A 22,774-nucleotide genomic window follows, 5' to 3' on the forward strand; every position below is an offset into this window, starting at 1 on the left:
AAATCTGAACAAAGAAAGACAACCAGACAAGGGTTATGGTGGGAGATAGGAATTGGGAAGTTAATGTGTTCCTGTCCCTATGCTTTTTGTAATAGCAAATTAGCATATCTAACAAAGCCTCAATCAGAGGCTTGAATGAATAGTGTGATATTTTTATATTTTGAAGAATTCTTCTTTAGATGGGCTTAATCTTAGTTTACAGGATGTATTCTAGAGGGGACCTTGGTTTCTTAAGATAGCATAGGATTTTCTGGCCTCCAGCTGCGAGGCCTTTAGGGTGTTTGGTCTTTTGGTCTAACAGAATACCACGATGATCTTAAGTTATCAGACTTAAGGAATCATAAGTATGCATGCTAAGGACACTGAGAGTACATAAAAGGTATTTAAAAGAAAAGACAAAAAATCATCATGGCATCAACATGGCACTGAGCAACAGTACAGACCACAACAATTCAGTGATGGCCACACACCGTTGAAAAGCTGCGTGGTCACAGTTTGTATGTCACTGAGAAACCAGTGTGGCTCACTTGACAAGTCATTCTTTGCTGCAGATAAACAATCAGGATAGCAGGGCCTGCTTGCTGCTCAGTCGTTTCTAAATTAATGGTGCCATCTGAGTGCAGCAGTTGCATCTTTTATTATAGCAACATACAGTTGCTTTACTGGTGGCTAAAATCAGCTGTGGACCATATGGGTAGCTTCTAAGCTCTTTTGGATTTGCTAAAGTATTGCTTAATGATCATGTACTCAAATGTCTGACATCAGAATGTCTATTATTTGACCTATAAAATCAGTGAAACACAAACTGGCAGCTGCCAGAACTCTGTCAGAAAGACTTCATGACTTCTCTAAATTTGATATTGGCACACATTCTCATACATAGACTTTGTAAGCCTCCCTTATGTAAAATGAACTGTCAGCCCAAATAAGATTTTGTTTAGTTTTTTTAGAAAGGGAATGTTGGTTAAAGGAGTCCTGTTTTGATTGCTTATGTAGGATATTTGCCCACAGCTTTCTGAAGCGGTTCAGGATGATACTTTTTTTTAATTTTTCAGTGGAAATTACTTATTGCTTGTGCTGATACTGAAATTTCCAATATTTCAGTGTAGCTGTATGTTGTGGAGTGTTTGGGATGGAAGATGCTGTATAAGCATTAGACACGTTGCATTTTAGTGAAATCTGGCCACAGACTGCAGCAAGAACACAGAGATAAATCATCCTTGTTTTCTCCCTCTGAATTTGCTGACTCTGTGAATTGAATTTGCTGCCTCCTGTTTTGCTTTAGATGAGCTGTAGTTTTCCCATGGAAAATACCTGTTTCACTTACAGGTCTGGACAACTCTCTCACCTGACTATTATCATTGATTTTTGAATGCTTACAGTACTGTGGGTCAGCCCTGCTTAGTTATATTTGTGCTTCTCCATGATAGTTCTACTTACACAGTGCTATGCTCCCACATTTGTACACCTCAGGCCTCGGAGTGACCCGTGTCTGTGTCCAGAGCAGGTCTCTGTGGCTGAAGGGAATGCCTTCTGCTGGAGCTGAGCTGCTGGAAAACCACTGGGAACTGGTTGTGTCCCAGAGCTGCTGCTGGAAAACCACTGGGAACTGGTTGTGTCCCAGAGCCGCTGCTGGAAAACCATTGGGAACTGGTTGTGTCCCAGAGCCGCTGCTGGGCTGTGCAGGCTGCACAGAACCGGTCCTGTAACCAGCTCTCATCCAGCTCTAATTTATTTGTTTTATTAGCTGCTTTATGCACATACTGGTTTTAGTGGGATGAGTGTCAGCTACATGATAATTACAGCTATTCTCACTTCAAAATTAAAAAATATGAGACCAAAAAGCCTTAGGCTTCCTCCGGAGCCTAGACTTTGTCAGCAGCCATGAGTCACCCTGGATTGAGTGAGTGTCAGAGATGAAGCAAACGTGCTGATTTTTCCTTTGTTCCCTTTAACCTATTCTGAGCAAACAGCAGGATTTGCCTCTCTGTGCCTTAGCACCTAAAATTTTACTGGGGGCAGGAAAAGCTTCCAATCACAAACCCTGTAATTCTTAGCACGGGGAAGGTGCCACATTAACAGCTTTATCTGTTGCCATTGCAAAACACAGATTTTTTTTTTACATTTTAACCACTTGTCTGAATATCCAGTTTCCTTTTACTGGATCAGCGAAGAGGTTGCCTGTCAAAAAAGGCTTTTTCCTTCCACCCACTCCTTTGCTTACTTTGTTGCAAAAGATCTTCATAAGAGATATTGCAAATTTATGAGGTTGCAGAGAAGACAAACAGGCTTTTTCCAGGCTTTTGTTTAAAAAGCTACTTAATACATGTGTTGATATTTAGGAAAAAAATCAGGAAGCGTGTAATATGTAAATGATGTATAAAATGTAAATATATAATAAGTGTGCATAATAATGACATCTGCTGTTTTTACTTTAGTCTTCAGCATATGTAGCATATTTCAGTTTCACAGTTTTATAAATATTTCCATTTTGTGTGCATCTTCATAAGGACTTTAATGGTACTTGAAAAGTAGGCGGAAGATTTCCAGTGTTAATACTGTTTGAGGAGCGATAATTCAAGAGAGACTTGGGACTGTTGATGTTGGAGATGGCAAATTAAAGGAAGACAGAAAGTTGTGAAAACACTCAGTATTATTCTATGCCCTGTCTCCTGGATAAAGGTCATTACCAGCGGGATAGGCAGAGACTTGCAGGGAGTCAAAAATTTGATTGAAATGTCTGGAAAAGGAACAAGGAATCCATTTTTATTTGTTTTCTGTGATAACATAAGCCAGATTTTAGAGGGACAGAAAGTTTTTGTATTGGAGTAGCTTTATCCTGACTGTGAATTGCTCGGTTAACTATTCATTTTACACTTATGAAAATATTCCTGTTAAACAATATACAGTTTGCATGCATTTTTGAATGCCTCTTTCTTGTCTTTCCAAGACCACCATCATATATGTAGGGGGGAGTTTGGGTAATAAAACCACGTGAAAGATGTTCAGTGTAAACATTCAGACAGTGTTACCATGCAGAGAGTGTAACCTCAAACTATTTTATTTGTAATAGGAAAAAATACATGTTCCTTTGAACATTATGAACTGCCCTATCCTGTGCTGTGGGGTAATAAATGCCTTAGAGACCTTGTCAAATCCCTGTAGCTGTGGGTTGCTGGCTCGGCAGTGCCACAACAGACAAGATTCCCGATTGACTTTGGTTTAGGACACTCTGGGCTTTCCAGTGACTTCCATTTGATTTGCCTTCACTAGCAACATCATGGCCACGACAGCTGCGGCTGCAGAAACACTTAAATGTGCTCTTGTGCCAGCTGGGTCAGTCTGTGCCCTGTGGACCAACACCTGCAGATTCATCTGATGTGGCTGTAGCTGGGAGGAAAAGCTCTCTTGTTCCTGTGGGTGTTCTGGGGCACGCTGCAGCATGGGGCTCGTGTCTTTGGAAAACCCTAGGAGCCCTCAGCCCATCCTTGTTTCAGCTTTGCATGGTGCAATCTTGAAGCTTGTTCCAGCAGTTTGACAACAATGGAAATGCAGCAGTGTCCTGGGGAGTTAACTGCTAAAAATGTCAAACCCGTGTTTTCAGTTCTACTCAGATCTTTTCCAGTTTGGCTAAAAAACCCTTAGCTCTAAACTACTAAACTCATGAAAATGTCATTTTGTCTGGAACTCAAGAAAGACTAGTAAGAGAAGAAAAAAGCAAAGTGTTGATCCCAGTTTGTTGTGTCACTCTGAGAGTTGATGATGAGAAGATGTTGACTTCAAGGGTTATTAGGGAGAGGCTTCCATGTTTTGTTTGATGACTTTTCATTGCTGACAAAGAACTAAAAATAGTGGTGTCTTTCTTGACCCCAGTCAGGGCTCCTGAGCCAGGGTAAATTGAGGCCTCCCTGTTGACAGAGTTGTGCCAGTCCAGCAGTGCAAGAGGCAGCGTCACTGAGGTGGATAGGGGTAAGGATGGATGGGGTGGAGAAACAGCGCAGCCCTTGGTCCTTGCCTGAAGCTGTATTAGAGCTCTAAGGTTGAAAAGTTTTGGGACATTTCATATACTTTCACCAGCAAGGCAGTAGAGGAGGAAGGCTGACTCATCTTGGCAGCACTTCACAAAACCTGCTGTCCTAACTTTAGGTGGAACCTGACCCATGGCTGTTTTTATGTTCCCTTATCTATTTAGAAACGAGTTTTTTGTTCCTTGGCTGACAGGTTTGCAGCTCTGCAAAGGTTGGAACCCAAGCAAGGGCAGCAATCAGACAAAAGGTGAACTATTGAACACCAAAGCAGAAGTTGAGAGATAAGATTAAAAGACAAACATAAAACACATTGTATTTGCCATGGATGGCACCTGACAGGATGGGTGCCCAGCAAGGTTCAAGATGGGGTCAGAAATTATAGCCTGAAGGAGACTGAGGCTAAATAAGTGTTAAATACACTTAACATGTCTTGAAACTATCCACAATTTCTAGAGAATAATCTAAATATTTATCAAACTCACTCTTTCTCATTGTTTATACCATGTATGTCCTGAGTAACATGTAAAACTTTCGCTACCTATATATTTACAGTTATATTTTAGAAAGTTGCTTTGTTTTCATTACTTCTTGCCCAATCTTTTTAAATTGCTCAGGGTCTTGGAGGTCTGAGTCCTTTGTTTAACATTGCTGAAAGCTGTCTACCCTCACATCTGTATGTGCTGATGTCACAGTCTGCACTTGCTTGACATAACTTACTGAAGCTTGGATTTCTTCCCCTGTAATTCCCTTTTCTGAGCCACCCATTACTCTTGCTTTTCTACATTTTGTAATTAAGTCTGCTTGATCATTTTTGTACTATCAAGAACTCAAATCTTTAACTGCTGGCAATTCCACTGATCATCAGTCAGTTTTTCTTAAATAAATAATATTTGGAGTTACACCATCATCTGCATGAGAGGCAGGTTGAATAGTAGGCCTTCTGCAGGCTTACTTACCAACCCAGAACTGAACTCTGAACAAAGGAACATTACATCTTGTTTTCAGGATTCCTGGGAAAATTTAGCCCTCAAAAAAAAAAAATCTCTTTGGCTCTTAGAAAAAGTGTGGCATGGGTTTTTCTAAATCTGGAAAATTGTTTCAGCCTTGTTATTTCGGTGTTCCTTTTGGTTCATATTCTTTGTAATGAAAAGTGACAGTTATTTTACATACTGGAAAATCTTGCATGATTGGTCTCAGTTCAGTGTCTGCAGGAGGAAATTAAGATTACACTGCTTGCACATTAATGGTGAACTTCCCATGGCTTTTTAATGACATTTTACTTTAAATACAAAGATCCTATTGTTGGCGAACAAGATCACTACAGTTAATCCTAATGATCAGGATTAGATCATATTTATATTAATGTGATCTGTAATTAAAAACAATTGCTTTGTAATAGCAATTAAAACATTCAGTGAGTAATTGAATGCTGCTTTTTAAAGACTTTTTCATTTAATGAATGTCAGGCTGCCAGTCAAGAGGGCCGGTGTTAAACAATTTCCTACAAATACTTGTCAATTACATTTTTCATGTCACATAGTTGCCTTTCAGTTTGCTCTCTTGACTCTGCCCTTTTCCTGTGCACTGAGCTGTGTACTGCAGTTTTACTCCTCAGTGCCATGGGTGAGCCATTTCCTTGCTCAGACTCTATTTTTATCAGAGTTCATGCATTTTTTTTTCTGGTGTTGGATATTCTTTATTTCACCGTTCTCCCTTGCTCTGCCCCTCCAAGTTTCAGGAAGAGCAGTGAAAGTGAGTTTACTTTTCTTCCCCATGCAACATCATCCTGTTTTTAGTTCCTTGCTCAGCAGCCTGTTCCTTTGAATGTACTTGGAGACGGTTTTCAAGGCAGATGTATTTAAAGCTTCAGAAATTTCATTGCCAGCCAATTCACAACATAAATGGAATTATATTGTAAAACAGTATTGGTTCTTTATAGGAGATTGCATTAGAGTATGGGCACTGCATAGAATAATTAGCATTGCAAGCAATTGTAGCTCATCATCTGGATTTGCTCTGAGTTCAGACACCGTGGTGTGTTTTGTGAGCAGGACTGTGCTGGAACATGCTTGATCCCTGTGGGGCTGATGAGGCTTGCCAGGAGTGGAAGACTTTCTCCTGTCCATTGACTTCTGAGTGGGAACTGCCAGAATTTCACCTTATTTGTAAAACCAGCACTGAAGTAATACCCTTATTCGTGGGAACAGCCTTGTTGGCTGTAGAGAACAGAGGAACTTGTATTTACAGATGTGTAACATTGCAATTGTCATTCCCTCCCTCTGTGGACAATTGATGGCAGATAAGATGAGCAGGGGATTTTCAGCCACTACTATCTTGCTGCAGTATTCTGTGTCAGTGGGGACTTTGGCCAACTAGCCCACACTTATTCAGTAACTGCAAAGGAAAAAAATAATTCAAGTGACTCTTTACTGATTTCAATCACGTCTATAAAATTAACATGAACTATTTGTTTACTGGAAGCAGCCCAGCTCATGCCTTCGGTCAAAGAGTTAAGGATGATAACAATCTTGTTGCTCTTTCCAAGACATTCATTATCTTGGAGATTTCAACGCAGAGAGAAAATGTTGCCTAATAAATTCCCAAGTCTGCTCTTTTTAAACTTCCTTGAGCAATTCGAGGAGCCAATAATAGCCCATTTAAACAGTCATTCAAAGGGTCTACTTTCAGAAGAATATAAAATTTATTTGGGCATAAACTGAGAATCTGGGCCATAGACAGAGAAGCTCGTTGTTTTCTTCTTGGTGAAGGCTTTTGCTGCTCTAAAGGACACGCAGGAATTAAACTAAGTGAAGACGACAGCTCGTTCTCGGCTTTCATCGCCTGCGAAATGCATCCTTTCACACGCGGATTTACAGCAGGCTTCGGCTCGCATCAGCTTTCTTCAGATCTGCTCGGCTAACATCATTTCATGCTAATAGACAATAAGAAAGGGCAGTCTTTGAGATCCGCTGGCGATCACCGCTGCTGGGGTCCGGAGCGTGTCCCCGGTGTCGCGGAATGCCGATGCTGCTGCTGGGAGAGCGCATCTCCGGCCGCCTGTTCCCTCTGTGCCGCAGGGCTGTGTCCCTCCGTCCTGTGTGCCGTCCGGCTCTTTGCTGCCCTGCATCGCTATTCCGGCCAGCTCGGGCTTCAGCAAACATTTCTGTGCCATGGCGGAGGAGCTGGCAAAAGGCCGTGCTTGGGCATCTCCCGAGACATCCCGGAGCTGAGAAAGGGAATCGTGTGCAAGCTGGCACCACAAGGGGCTTTTCCAGGAAAGCGTGAGGCGTCCGTGGGTTTTCCAGGCTGCTGCTATGGGAAGCGATCTGCTGCCGGCAGCTGTGCCCGAGGACCAGGAGCGTGGACACTTGCTGAGTTTGCACCTTTCGTAGCAGCATCGTGTCACTGGGAGACAGCAGCTCATCGGACAAAACAGGATACTGAAAATCTTTTCTCTTGGATGTACAGAAAGCACCAACCAAAGGGTTGCAAAATGACAGCATTTAACGTGCCCCATCACTAAAAGGACACGGTGTGTGTGTGTCACTCCTTGGCATTGCTTCGTGTGGATATATCCGTCCTTACAAACCATTTTGAAAGCTGTTAGCTTTAAATCTGTAATACCTACAGTTCCCTTAGGCTGATTTCTGGCAGTGCCCTCATCTCTGTAGTTTATGCATCCTACGCTAGATTTTAGGTAGAGATTTTCTTCCTTTCAAACCCTTGCAAATATCACTCTGCTGAAGCGTTATTATTATGTTGGTGAACATGTAGCATTATAATTGTCAGGTGTCACTTTGATATTTGGAATAGTTGGCATAGTAAAATTACTAATGAGAAATGCATGTTTTGAAAGATATATATAGCATGATGTGTGAACTATCATTGTGCTGTCTCTGCAAATGAAACTGTGTTCCAGCAATCAGAAAATTCTCAAAACAGTTTTTTTCTAAAGAATTACAGTGCACTACAGTAGTAGTATGTGCACCAAGGTTGCTGTCAATTATTAAGTATGCTGTGTATATTTAATACATCTAATCTCTAGTGTATAAAAGACTAAATCCTGTCCTACACGGCAGGTTTGAGAAATAAGAGCAGAGATTGAATTTCCCCATTGGTTCCATGAAAGAAAGCACACCTGAATATGTGACATCACTGACACCTTGTCCCTGGAACTGAAATGTGTCTTTGCCTTTCTCCCTGTCACAGTGCTTGGTGGGAGTTGATGAGTGCTGCAAAATCAAGACAAAAATCCAAAAGAGCAACTGTTTAGAAAGCCAAAAGTAGTAATCTCATCCTGCAATCATCCTTCCACTGCCCATTGAATTCCAATTAAGTGGAAATAATGCCACTGTTGAGTATTTCAACTGTTATATTTCCTCACAGCATGTTTTGGGCTAGTGCTGATGTTATAGAAGACAACTTACCAAAATCTCTGATAAATCTGATAAAATTCACACAATATCTATTTGTAGATGCAAATTTAAAGTTTCCAGCTCACATTACATTATTTTTCTGGCTTAGAATAGTAAGGTCTGAGGAAGACACAAACAAGAATTTCTAGATAGCCAGGACCCATTTTTTCATCACTGTTTCTCTGCTTTTTTTTTTTTTTATGCTGTAGCATAATGGTGTTCATTAGAACAATGGAGTATATTGCGATTTGATTTTTCTGCGTGGCATGGTCTATGAGCAGTGACTAAGTTAACATTATGCTATGCTGTCCATCTGGTTCTGTCAGCTGAGAATGTGGATATGCTGGGATATGATCACTGACTGTGTGTGGAGGGAGTCCTTGTTTCTGACAGAATTATAAGTGTGGAGTTATGGAAATATGACCATTGTTAAATGCAGTGTAATTACAAATAACTGTTTTGACAGCACTGTGCTTACAGCATGAGAGGAAAGCTGATCTATGGCTATAGAAAGCTGGGCACTGTACAATCTGGTGTTTGGCTCAAATGTAGTCAGTATGTTTGGTACAGTACAGAAAAAGGGTTTGGTCTCCAAAGTGAGTATCTATTCCAGTAAGGGAGGAGGGCAGTTTCCTAGAAAACTTTTTGATGTCTTTTCCTAATGCATATATTCTTCATGATCTTTGCTGGAGCCAACTTCAACAAGTTTTTGAACTTCAGGTGCATCATTTTTGGTGTCAGAAATCTTTATTTTGCTCTATCTTTTAACCCAGACCTCAGTCATCTTTCATCACGTTGTTAAAACTGCTCATTTGTATAGCTCTGAATGAATTTGCAAGAACTGAGAATGCAGTACCACACCATCCACTCTTGCTGAGGCCACTCCAGGCTGAATTTTCAGGAAGGCTGAACTGCTGACAGGGTAGATAAGGAGGTAGGTGGCAGAGCCCATAATAACCCTCTGGCTTTTTGCAATTTTTATTTTATGAATGTAACTACTGGTCTTGCAGAAGAACTTTCTGTGAAGATCCAAAGCAGGATCTAGCACATCCACAAATCCAGCAGTGGGTAACTGCTGCTCATCTGCAGTCCCCCTGCAGTAACCACTGTGTGGAAGTGTTAATAGTTCAGTCTCACCCAAAACAGGAGGAAACATGGAGGCCTTTCATTTCTATGTGCTTGCTTCAAAAACTCCTTGGGATGCTGGTAAAAAAAAAAAATTTGAATTAATCATATTTTTTAGTGTTGCTCATATTAATAGGCTTTGCCCTTCATGCTTGTTGTATTGTAATTCTGATTTAACAACATTTATCAGTAGAAGATCACTGCAGGGCCTTTAATGATTACAGTTGTTCAAGCTGATAGTCTGAGACTATTAAATAAGGTCCAATTACTTCCCATTTATTTGTGTTGTTTTTTCCCTCCAAGTAACAAAATGCAATCCTGAAGTTGATTATTATTCTTTGTATTGTATTAATCTAAATAGATTTTCTACCTAATTAAGGCTGAATACGTTTGTGCTAAAGTGACCATATTTTACAAGGATGTTTTCATTTGTGTGTGAGGGCGTCTTTGGTTTCTACCCTCCATATTCTGATTATGTTTAATTTCTATAGCTGCCAGAGATCTATTGTGTGTGTCAGCAATTCAGCCTAGGCTGCTCAAGATTGTTTAGACTGGAGTTGGAATAGGCCTCCTGATGAATTTAGTTGGAATCTAGTTAATAACAAGTCACCAGGAAGCAATTTCACATGTTTACTACTGCTCTGAAAGATATAAAATCTATACTGGCTGAATTCTGGATGAAAGAAATAGAGATGAAAGCTGAGGAATTCATTTCAGATTAACCGTGTTATTTTTTTATGGGTTAGGTCATTGAGAGGGGAAGGTAAAAAAATAAAAATGAAAATTTGGCTGGTAATGGGTATTCAGTATGGTTATCGTGTCCGTAGTTTAAACATGGAAATGACTGAGCTTTACCCCTGTTCTTACTTTGTGGTATTTATTTACATACTGTCACTTTGGGGCACCTTTGTCAAATAATGAAGCAGTACAATTTGGTGAGAAATAAAAACACAGAACATCTCAGATTTTCCTTTCAGTATCAGAGTAGCCATCAGGAAAAACAACCATGTAGATTTATCATTTCTTGACCTCACCTGCTGCACTCCTGTCAAGAAGTTGTGTGGCATTAATTAGTGTCTGCTGCTGCTCTACCATGTCTTTTCAACTGAGGGTTCTGTTCAAGGATCACAAAGTATAGACATTATTATAAAAAGTCACTTAAATACTTTCCCTTGAAAGAAGACTTCCTTGTAAGCTCCTTCATGTCTGAACTCTGTTGTAAGGTTCACTTTCTCTAGGGGAGAAGCTGTAGGAAAATAAACCTCCAGGGTTTTCCAGAGCTTCCTGAGGAGCTGCATTTTGCACTGTCAGGCCAGTCCTTCATCTCTGTCCTGGTTTTGTGGTGAGTTCTGTTTAAAGATGTGGTTGTGCTGAAGTGGATCTGGGAGGCTCAGTAACACTGGTTAATGTTGCAGGACAGATGCTCACATGAACAGTCTTCTGAGGCCTTGTTTGCTGGGAACTGAGCAATGTGCTGTATCATGCAGGGCTGGGTTCCACTGCCCACACCCAAGCAGAGCTAAAGCTGCAAAGCAGAGGTGGGAACTATTGAAATGTGTGTGTACACAGACAGAAAAACCTGCCCCAGCTCAGTGTTGTCACTGCCCCAACCCAGGGAGTGCTGCTGCTCCTGGTGGGGAATCGTGCTGGGAGGGAGCTTTGCCAAAAGCAGGGCCTGTGCCTGAATCTGGAGTCTTACTGAGGTTCAGTGTCATTTCAAAGAGAACAAAATGTGCAAAGTGGGGCAGTTACTGGTTATAAATCAAGTTCTGTTGCAGATTGAATACATTTGACTGGTCTGTGCTGTCAAAGTCCAAACTTTCCTGAGAAGTTTAAATTAGCAGAAAACAAAGTGGTCAATTTTGGAAGCACCATTGGATGTGTGCTTTCACAGCTCCCTCTAGCAGTATTCCAAACTTCTTAATAACCAGATGAACATCTGAAATTGCTGTTGATACAATATGGCTTTTTGTACAGTTACTGTGCTTAGTTGGAACAAATGTGAAAATCTGTTTGGTCTCTTGAGGGATGCAATATTATTTTACCCCCTAATCTAAATCACTCTGAAAGTAAGTCACATGTTAGCAAAACCCAGAAAAGCTCCTTTGAGGAAAGCAGCCAAATTTTTGAAGCTGTTTTCATTGAATTTCAAACCAGAACATCTTCCCTTAATGTATGTATGTAAAAAGGGATAAAAGCAACTTCTATTAATGATGTTTTTACAATGTTATTTCTAGTGTTTTGGATCACAGTGCTGAAACTGGTGTTAAGCAAAAATAAAAATGGATGGCAACAGTTTTGGAAAGGAAGGGAAAAATAATCCTCCAAACAATCACTTACCAATGCAGATGTTCCACTGAGGGGTCCCCTGTGCACTTTTTGGTGGTCCATCTGTTTCTCTGCATTTTGAAATGCCAAGTGTTGCAATAGTCCTGGGCTGGCTGTGCCTGTCTGTATCTGTTAGGGCTGAACCTGAAGAACTCAAGCTTTTTCGAGTATCAGAATCCCCCTTTTAACCCAAATTATTGCTTTGTCTCATTTTCTTTTACATAACAGAAAGCAGAGTGTTTGAAGCAATCACATCTTTCATCTTTGCCAGCTTGCAGGTCAATAAACCTATTTTCACCTTTTGCATCTCCCTCTCTAATGAAAGGCATAAAGTAACATAATATATTTCTCACAAAATGTTTCTCCCAAGTCTTCAGCCACTGACAATTAAAATACAATATACTTATTACAGCAAAATAGAAAAACATATGGAAAAATACAACTACATTAACATCTGCTGCTATTCCTCCATCTGCTGTATTTGGCCTTGCTTTTGTTCAATCCTGCCAAAAGTACTCATTTTCCAAGGGTCTCATGGCACATCAACCACATCTTCAATTAAAGTTCCCAATTTCTTGTTTGTTTTGATGGCACAATGGGATGTCTGCTCTGCATCCATGTGGCTGCATGAGGGCTTCAAGCAAAGCAGGAGTGGTTTTACAGTTTGAAAGATGTGAGTGTGCTAGGACGGGAGACAATGGGGTGATCACAGTGTAAAGGTTGTAGTTCTGGATGCAAAAGGTTTTGATTTCAACTAAGAAGCAGCCCACAAATGCACAAAGATAAGAGCAGAAAAAAAATATTTAATTGTAGAGATGCCATCCTCTGACTCCTCTGGCAATTGGAAGGTGTCCTTATTGAAATAATTAACAAGTGCTAGAAAATAATTTGTCACAGCTGTGATTAATATTGAACAGAAACTTGTTTTAATTATCTTTTCATAGTTCTGTTTAAATTCTTCTCAGTCACAGGACAGGTAAAAAAGATGGTCCTGTAAAAGCTGACCAGGTCTCTGAGGCTTTGACATGTGATGCAGATTTTGAAGCTGTTCCCCACCTCTGGAGCTGTGAGCTGCTTTGGATCCTGAACAGCTCAGGCCAGAAAAGCAGCAAGTGCCTGCCCCAGCTCTGGGGGCCTCAGCTGTGTGTGATCCTGCATGACTGCCCAGGCATTGCATATTCTCACAGGAGGTCAATAACTGGGTGCTTTACTATGTGAAAGGAGGAAAAATATGTCGTTTTTGATTGTACAGGTGTTTGATTTATAGCTGGTCCTGCAGGCCAGCATGTCCAGTACTTGTATTTAGAGGAAGATCTGTGTGTTTTGTTGTTGCTCTGTGTGTGCATGTGCAAATCTCTGGTTTGTTTTACTGTGTCTTTGAGGTACCAAGCTTTGCCAGAGCAAGAATATGAGAATATGTTCTCAGTACAAGAAGACAGCAAATCCTTCCGTGCTGGGGAGAAAATGAGTTGTCAGATATACTGTAACTGTGAACATTTGCCATTCAGGGCTTGGTTGCACATGGTCCATCCATCTGTATCGTATTTATAGGACTTTGTTGATAAAGAAATTGTGCAGTGAATAGTTTTCCTAAGAAGGGAGCATTTTCTTATTGTCAGGAGGAAGTGCTCTGCACAATGCAATGAACACCTGTGGCAGATGAATGCAAATTCCTATTGTGTGCCTTTGTGAACTGATTAGGGTTTTCTTTTAGGTTCCCTGCAAAGCCTCTCCAGAGGGAGCTTCCAGCAGCACAGTGCCTCCGCAGGTGTGTGGCAGGTGATGCTGGAGCAGTCCCTGCCTGCACAGCGTGGGCTGTTCCCTTGGCTCTGGTGCCTCCAGTTGGATCCTTCAGCCACAGTCTGTGCCCTTGCTGTCTGCAGAGCTGGTACACCCCTGTCTGCTGATGTTTGGGTCTCTCCTGATTTAAATGCACGTTAGGTTCTCTCTCTGAAGGCAGATTTGCAATTGGTCTAATTGCTGGCTTTTTGTGTATAGTAAAAATTACCAGTCCTATTGCTACTCCAGGCTGCTGGCAAAGGAACCCCTTCCAGGGGCACTGGGACACTCTGTGAGTTGTACCTAAGGGCTTTGCAGTGTATTCTGATCCTGCAGTGGGATGCCCCACTGAGAAAAGGGCTGGCTTGTTGGAGGTTTCCCGAGCCCAGTCTTTAACCTCCTGCCTTAAGCACTCAGGATACAGAACTGTACCTGAAAGTGTGCAGGAGAATTGGTGACCTGGGTAACCCCATGTGCACGTTTATGCTTGAACATGCTTAGCTTGGATGCAAATATAGGTGACAGAAGTGTCTTGCAAATACAGGCAAGCAAAATGTGAAGAGAGGCAGTCTGCAGGTGTGTAAACTTACCTGTGGTCTGGCTGAACTGGTGTGGGTTGTACTTGCAAACCCTCTGAGAGTGTTAACAGGCTGTCATTAAAAACCATTTGTCATTACAGACAGCTGAGAACTTCTTCCAAATTCTCTGTATTTGTGCTAGGTGCAGTGGGCAGCAGCAGCTGTTGTTGGGTCTGTAGTATGTGACAGCAGCAATTTATTCCATGGTTTCCTCAGTAGATTGCAAAGTCTGCAGAAACCCAGGCTTTCCCTCCTGAGATGGATGGGACTTTGAATTCAATCAAGCTCAGAGTGCCTAAGCCCCAGACCCTCAATCACTGCAGATAAAGTGGCTAATACACCAAAGAGCATACATTGTGTCTGACAAACTTTAATAAAACACACCAGAGGTGGAGTTTGTTGATTTAAAATCTGTGTGTTGAACAGGGAGCAGAATTTGGAGCAGAATTCAAATTCTCACGTTACATAAAATGACTCTGAGCTGAAAATGTTGTTTTTGCATTAATATTATAATACTATTTTTAGCATCAATGGCAATCAGTATGTAATTGGCAGTGATCTCATGCACACTCCTGGGTACAGACTGTTCTTTCCCAGTTTTGGAGCATTTGCTTGTTATTTCTGAACTGCAGTGTGCACAGGCTCAGAAGAGGCCCCATAGTCATTAAAACTTTCCCTAGGGCTCTTGCCATGAGTACTCAGCAGTTAACTTCTCCTTGTATCTTCTGAGAACCAGACAAAGTTAGGACAGAACATTTCTGCTTGTGGCAGTCCTTCTCTTAGGCCTGTGTTCTGTGATAGACATCCACAGCATCACGCTTCAGCTTGGAAATACGGTGCTGCAAAGTTTCCAGAGGTTTCTTTATGGCATCTCCTGGCACCTGAAGCAGTTCCAAGAGAGCTGGAGAGGGATGCAAGGGCATGGAGTGATTGGATGAGAGGGGGTGGCTTTAAACTGATACAGGTTAGGACTGTAGGAAAGGCACAGGTGAAATATGTGCTCTTGGGTGTTGTGGGTGACACCTGTAACACTGGGTAATTTGGTAAGGTAGCCTCCCAAATGAGTTGATTTTGGATAGAGCCTCTTCTGGTCTATGCCTAGAGAGAATTGCTGTATTGCAAAGACCAAAACGGTGATTTCAATAGCAGTGTTAGGTGTTGGTTTGAAAATACTGTTTTGATCTTTGGCTGTGGACACATATGGGCTGTATTTATAGGTTTATGCTTCTCATTTGTTCCTGGTATGGCCTTCCATTTTTTTCAGTGATTTGCAAGCACAGAGATGAGGAGGTGCTGCTAACAAATAGCCTGATAAAATTTGAAAAAACTGATGATTCAGACAGTGAACCTGCTGATGTATGTCCCATGGTACTGTCAGAACTGGGATTGCCTGGTTTCAAGATCATCTTTCTGTGAGATGACTCTGCCTTGTCTTGAATGTCTTAGACATCCATGACAAAATTTGCAATTAATTCAGCACTGTAGAAATAAAGTATTGCAGAGCAAGTAAAACCCATCTTTCTATAGCCAGCTGAAAACCTGATGTGCTGCTTTTTGCTTGTACCTCTGAACATCACAAATGAGCACAACTTACTGTCAGCAGCTGCTGCTGTTCTAAGCTCAGAGTGCTGAGTTTCATTTCCTCTGAACATTCTGCTCTCACGTGTGGACCCTATCTCGAAATCATTGTACTGTAAAAATCACGCTTGGCTTTGGTGAAAGCAGGCGAGAGGGAAGATCAAAGGTGTGTGGAGATTTCAGGTTTTGTGGCATTTAACACTTGCACCAGCAGGTGTGAGATTGTGTGAGGCTGGATTTGACTTTCCCGCTGTGGTATTTGTTACTTGGCCTCATGTTTTAAGGTATATCTGTAGCTCTTGGTTTTATACTTTTGTACAGACCCTGCTTTATTTTTTGTCCCTGCTCCTCCAAAAGAGACATCCCTGCAGACCCTGGGTGTCCTGTGTGGTGGGAGTTTTGTGGTGTTCACTGTCCCTGCAGACAGGGAAGAGTTGTGGCCCTGCTTTGTTTTATGTCTGCCTTGGAAGCATTTAGAATTAATTTGTTTTTTCAGATTCCAGAATGTAGACTTGGAGAAGCATTTCCCAGAGGGCACAAAGCACTTGAAAGAGGAAAATAGTTTAAAGAGGTGAACCATACACCAATAAATCTGTTTGCTTTGCCTTTTTCTCCTGAGGTTTCATCCCAGCTCCGTGCTGTGTCCCAGCGTGGGGGGATCACTGCTGCAAGCCTGGAGCTGCAGCCTCTGGCAGTCCCAGGGGAGCTGCACAGCTCGTCCAGCACCCCTGGTGCAGGGGTGGCAAACTGGAGAGCAACAGTTCCCATTGAAACATCACCAAAGTGTAGTGTCAGACGCTGTTTGAAACAAGAACCTGCCCACACCTCATCTCTTGCCACTTTGTCGTGCACCAGAGAGGTTTGGAAGGAGCAGGAGGGCAGAGTGCAGGCAGGGTTCTGCACTCCCTGGACATGGGAGGTGTGTGCCTGTTGCTCTGGTGCCAGCCAGTGTCTCCTGAGTGGGTAAAAATAATTACTGTGAAGAACCAATAGCAAACATCTCATCTCCCTTTCCCTTTCATCAATGTGCATTTGCTTTACAGATTAGTTTTGGTTTTTTTTAAATTTGAAGACAAAAATAATTTAGCAAGAGTCAGCCTGTGAGAATGTTGCCAAGATATGTAGAAATATCATGGCATTGCCTTAGAGGCCTTAGAAAAGGTTTATTGAAGAAGGCAGAGTTGGTGTTTTTCTTTGAAGATCCATTGAAATACAGGATAAGTAATGGGAGCCAGGCTCTGAAAGTAATCTTTTTTTAATTTTGGTTTGGTCATTCCTGGGAATGAAGGCTGCCTTGAAACTATGTTTTGTTTATTTTGTTTCTCTTTGGTTTTCAATGAGCACCACAAAAGCTGGGGAAGGGGCTGGAGCACAAGCGCTTTGGGGAGCAGCTGAGGGAGCAGGGATTCTCCAGCCTGGAGCAAAGGAGGCTCAGGGGAGACCTTATGGCTCTCTACAGCTCCCTGAATGGAGGCTGCAGCCAGGTCAGGGCTGGTCTTGTCTCCCAGGTAACATCCCAGGACAAGAGGAAGTGACCTCAAGTTGTGCCAGGGAAGCTTTAGATTGGATATTAGGAAAAATTTATTCATGGAAAATATCCAGCACTGGAACAGACTGCCCAGAGAAGAGGTGAAGTCACCATCCCTGCAGAGATTTAAAAGCTGAGTAGATGTGGCACCAGAAGACATGGTTTAGTGGTGGACTTGGCAGTGTTGAATTAATGGCTGGGCTTCATGATCCTGGAAGTCTTTTACTACTAAAATGAGCCTGTGTTTCTGTATAAAAGCTATTCTTTTCCTTTAAGTGATTCTGAGAAAAGAAATTGATTTCATGTGTTCTCTTAAACATTAGAATTTTATGTTTTAAAAAATGTTTCTCCCCAAACTAGAAGCATTTTGTTTGTTTGAAAAATGTTTGGATTTTGGTTTGTGAGTTGTTGTCTGGTGTTGTTTGTTTCGGTTTTTTTTAACTCCTTTGCATTATTCTGTGTCTGATAGCTTGAGCTAGTTGCAAACTAGACATTTTCATGAAGAGTCAAAAAATCACTTTATTCACTCACTAAACAACTCCTTCTAATGAATAAACTATTCAAACATTTCCCATTGCCGAGCTTCAGAGGTCAAACTGATACTGACTCCCTGCATGGCCTGGGATAGGTCATTATCTCCCTCTCCTTTCTCTGCAAACCCTGACTGTTAAATACTTCCTCCCAGAAGAGATGTGAGAAACAATTAGTTCATGCTGGTAAAATGTTTTGAATAGAAAATGTGGTTGATAGGTGCTGAAATGCTCCCATCAGTCATCATTAGTGATGCTGTCATTTCCCAGTCTCTGATTTTTGGTCAGGTGTTCCACAAGTGGAAAGGAAACAGAACAGACTCAAAAAGTCTATCAGTATTTTTACTCCTGTCTTCAGACATTTAATTAACCATTCATCATTGGTTTTATCTGCTAGTGTTCACTTTTACAGAGGTATTTCCATGTCCACAGGTCTAAAAATTGTGTCCTCCACAAGTTTCCACAGCTGGAGCAAAGGCAGCTCAACCTCACCCACCCCTGATGCAGGCAAATATTTTACATGGTCTATTCCTTTTCCTTTATATGATGGATTTTGAATGTTGCAAAGTTATGGACTCTGTATTTAAGACCATTGAGTGGAGGAACATGAAGGTTAAGAGCTGACACCTGAGCCTAACTCTGGCCTTCCCAGGGAGGGTTCAAACGTGTAAATGTGTAGGAAGTCAAAAAAAACAAAGGGAAAAATTGGGAGGGATTTGTTTTGTAGAAAAGTTACTTCACTGAAAGCTCAGGCTGTAGTCAGGTGGTGCTTTCTGCAGAGCAACAAAGCAGTTCTGGGATACCAAACTGTGTCACAGGGAGTGAAGGAAAGCATGGAAGGACCTGCTTTTGCTCCCTTGAAACCCGTGTCTGTTTTCTCATGGATATTTAATGGTGTCAGGGTGAAATGTCTGGTTAATCACTGCTCACAAACCTGTGTAAACCTCCCTGCTCCATCTGAGATAGGGCTTGGACTCGGGCCCAGTGGAGAAGAGATGCCAGTGCAGGTGACTTGGGCACCCCAGAGGCCTCTCAGCTTCTGTCTGCTGCAAACCCCAACACAGGGATTTTTGCAGTATGTGACATTGTAGTTGATCTATGTTTTCATGTAAGAAATGCTTGTAATGCATGGGATGTGACTGTTTTAGTAAGATGAGTATAATTTTTTTCCCCATTTATAGGATGGCTATTTTTCCCACCGACCGAAGGAGAAAATGCGAACAGACAGCAATAATGAAAATTCGGTCCCCAAGGACTTTGAAACTATTGATAATAGTAACTTTGCTCCCAGGACTCAGAGGCAAAAGCACCAGTCTGAACTGGTGAAAAAACCCCTTAGCAAACAAAAGGAGCACTTGAGAAAGAAACTGGAAGAGGAAAAGATGAAGGAGAACTTGCTGCTGGGGAAGAACTCCAACGAGGTGGTGCAGTTCAGTGATCACCTGGGAAAAAACAGCAGCAACAGCAACAGTCTGAAGGAGATTGACAGGTCTCCCACACAGCATCTTTTACAGAAAATTGAGAACAGCTCCCCAGAACTGAAATACGACCAACCACCCAAGTGTGAGGTGACGGGCAAGGAGGCGATCTCGGCCATGTCCCGCGCCAAGTCCAAGCAGTGTCGCCAGGAGATCGCGGACGTTTATTGCCAGCACAAGGTCGGGAAGCTGATGCCGGAGCAGGTGACACGTTTCTGTGCCCTGGAGGGTAAGTTGGGAGTTGGAGAAGTCACACACTGTCTTGGGAGAAGCATTCTGTGTATTTGGAATACCCTTCTGATGATAAAAATGGCTTTATTGCAGGAATATGTAATGGACTTACTCCGTTAAAACAAGGGAGGCTTTGAGGATGTTTTTAACAAGGAATTATATGGATGTCACAAGATCCTTGGTGGATTCCTGCAGAATTGGTTTCCACCAGATCTTTATTGCACAATGTGATCTAGGTATTCAGCTGCTACTCCTGTTTCTTTTAATTCTCAATCCATAGACACAGAGAGGCACAGTCAAAATCTTGTTATGCTGTGCAAGAGTTGTGTGCTTTTTGGTACTCAGAGAACATCCACTGTGAATTTTGGAGCTTCATGCTGACCAATACAGGAGTGGCATTGCTGTTATGGCCATATGGATATTTTTCTGTCACAGTGGAAACCTAAGTATTTTAATAACCCTAGGTAATTATCAAAACTATATAAAAAAATCCAAAAGCACAGGGAAAATTCAATTTTGTGGCTGACTTCTATTTTTAATTTTCTTGAGTCAGCAAAAGTTATTTTCAAAATCACTGCTGGAGAGTCTGTTACCTCTGCTGGCCTAAGCCAATCTTTGATTTGTTGCTTTGGTTTCTCCATGCCCTCTGATCACGAGTTACCTCTCAGCTTGCTGTCAGTTTGCATGTCTGAGCTGACCTTTTTCTACTTTTCAAAAAGTGGTTCATGTGCCACTGTTCATCCAGCTCTAAGCTCTCCATGGAGTAAAGTGCCTTAAAAAAAAAAATAGCATTGATGAGTCGATCAAAGTGGGTATTGATCAAGAGCAGCATTATTCACAGCAGCATTTATTTATATATGCAATAGTCCAGAGTCCACACCCTGTAACTGGCACTTCCAGCTCATGCACAGGATATGCCTCAACTTTGTCCAAGCTGAAAGTGCAGAGGGGATTTATAAACTAGAGAACAGGTCTTGCTTTGAGACTGTAGAATAAACATGGAGATCCATGGGATCTATGTTTATTTATTATTATCCATGTTCCTTTCATTTGGAACATCCTCTAATGGCTTGTTACTGCACCATCACAAAGCAGTGGTTACTGCAAGGTGATTTCAGTGAGGTAGAGAGAAGGATAGTGCTGCTATTACAGAGATTAGGAGGTTAAATTCCCTGTACAGACAGTGAAAAAGAGGAACTGCCCCAGAAAATGTATCCAAAAAAGCACATCTCCCTGTAACAAGATCCTTAGGCTTTTAATTTAGATGGTCCAGGATGAATGGTCTGAGCACCCCCATTCCCCATCCCAGTGCATCTCTGACTGTTTTGTGTTGGTTTTTTACCATGTCTCTTTTGGTGTTTTTTCTCCCTTTCTTTGCACAGTAAATACTCCAAATTGTTAAACTGGGTGGGCAGACACTGGAGACAAAGAATTAATGGAGCAGGCAGAAGACATGATGTTCAGTGGGAAGAGTAAAGGCAGCACAGCTTGAAGGGAAGACATGAGAACAGTAGAGAGTTGAGAACTGAGCAAAAGCAGACATCAGTAACAGGATGAGCATCAGTGAGCACCCCTGGGCACCTCTGAGGTGCCACTGGTGGAACCCACTGTGATAAGCACGTCCTTGCTATCACTTCCCTCTTCTTTCCCCTTCTTCCCTAAGGGCAGGGCAGTCAGCTGTGGTCTGTGAGAAAGCTGAGGGAGCTCAGCACCTTGCAGACACTGTCCTACACTTTTGGGATCAAGAGGTTTTAGTAATGGGCTCAATGCTATAAATCTTGTGTAGGTAAGTGTATCCCAAATACAAATATGCAAGTGATGTCCTGGCCAGAGCTGGAAGGTGTCATTAGTGTGGGCAGACACTGCAACTGTGCAATTTTGCACACACCTATGGTTCCATGCCCTGCTTGGTAATCTGTCTCCCAGGGATGCAGGGTGACTTTCCAGAAGTTGTAGACAACTGCCATCCTTAAAAACAGGTTTCTCAAGAAATATTTACTGCTTCTTTTCTAAATACAGGATTTATCTCTTACACCCTGCAGTCAGGGTAATAATGTGGTCTTAGAACAAAGAACAGTGTCACATTTTACACTTGAAGCCTTTCAGCATATATGTACATAGCACGTTGGTACAAATGCTTCCATTGTAATATCAGAGTAAAATTCTCAGGAAAACTGGGAGCTACAGGTATGACTAGAAAAATTATGAAAATGTCCAAATGTGACTAATTTAGGAAAAAACTCCTGTGGTATTGATATATACCATATTAAAAAATCAGGTGCAAAAAGACTGCGTCTAAAATTCTTGCGTTTGCTGAGCTAGAGTTTAATTTAGTTTTTTAAGTGGTGACACTTGTTTAAAAGGAATAATTGAGAGACATGTTAGCCTAGCCAGATGGATACATGTGGAGAATGTTGACTTTTCTTTGCCTCAAGGTTATTTCCTTCTGCCCATGCTGACAGCTGAAGTTAACCACTTCAGCTGCCAGATTTCCTTGGCAGAAAGTCTGGACATCCTGTGTTCCATACCAGGTTGCTCTAGAGCAGATTTGGGAGCTTTGCTATAGGGAAGTGGTAATGCAGCAGCATATGGAATGGGACAGGAGTTGCTAATGCAGGAAACACCAATGCACAAAAGGATTGGGTCACCAAACCTGAGGAGGAGATCCAGACCTTGCAGCCATTTCTCAAATGTCTGAATACAGAACTGTCAAGACAGACATGGGGGAACCCCAGAACTGAAAGCCCCCAGTGCCTACTGGAAGGCCTTGTATGTATATAATTTGATAGATCCTTTGAATTGTATAGCCCTGAGAAAGATACATTGTCTGAGTTTCAGTGTATTGTGGTCCCATATCTCTCCTCCCACTGTAGAACACAAATACTGTTCTTCACTCACAGAGTGACTCCATCCCTCATGAAAGGTGACTTCATCAACTCTGTTGGTCCTTGAGAGGAGTTGAGTTTGGTTATAGGAGATGTTTGTGAAGTACTGGCCATCAGCTTTTGGGGATGTAAGACACCCCATGGGTAGGATTGCTGGTTGGGGGAGATGTGGGTAGAGGCCTCGGTACTTCATGTATTAAAAAAGAGATCTGGTGTTTTTCAGCAGCAGTCAGACATCTGGGGTCTGAGTCTGTGTATTCAGCATGTGAGTGTTGTTCCTGTCAGTTTGGT

The 22,774-nt window shown here is 41.9% G+C and overlaps 1 protein-coding gene across 4 annotated transcripts in view; it reads left to right on the top strand.

Moving 5' to 3' along the window:
- XYLT1 (xylosyltransferase 1) overlaps positions 1–22,774 on the top strand; it is a 176,788-nt gene that overhangs the window by 65,721 nt on the left and 88,293 nt on the right. For all 4 annotated transcript variants that reach the window (XM_088063990.1, XM_088063991.1, XM_014252704.2 and 1 more), the window contains one exon: positions 19,071–19,596. In XM_088063990.1, the coding sequence (XP_087920116.1) occupies positions 19,071–19,596 (526 nt within the window). The remainder of the gene's footprint in view (positions 1–19,070; positions 19,597–22,774) is intronic.

The sequence above is a fragment of the Pseudopodoces humilis genome, chromosome 18, assembly GCF_049639895.1.
Source record: "Pseudopodoces humilis isolate 2021_Gansu_Grassland_sample_001 chromosome 18, ASM4963989v1, whole genome shotgun sequence".
In the NCBI taxonomy this organism is placed as follows: Eukaryota; Metazoa; Chordata; class Aves; order Passeriformes; family Paridae; genus Pseudopodoces; species Pseudopodoces humilis.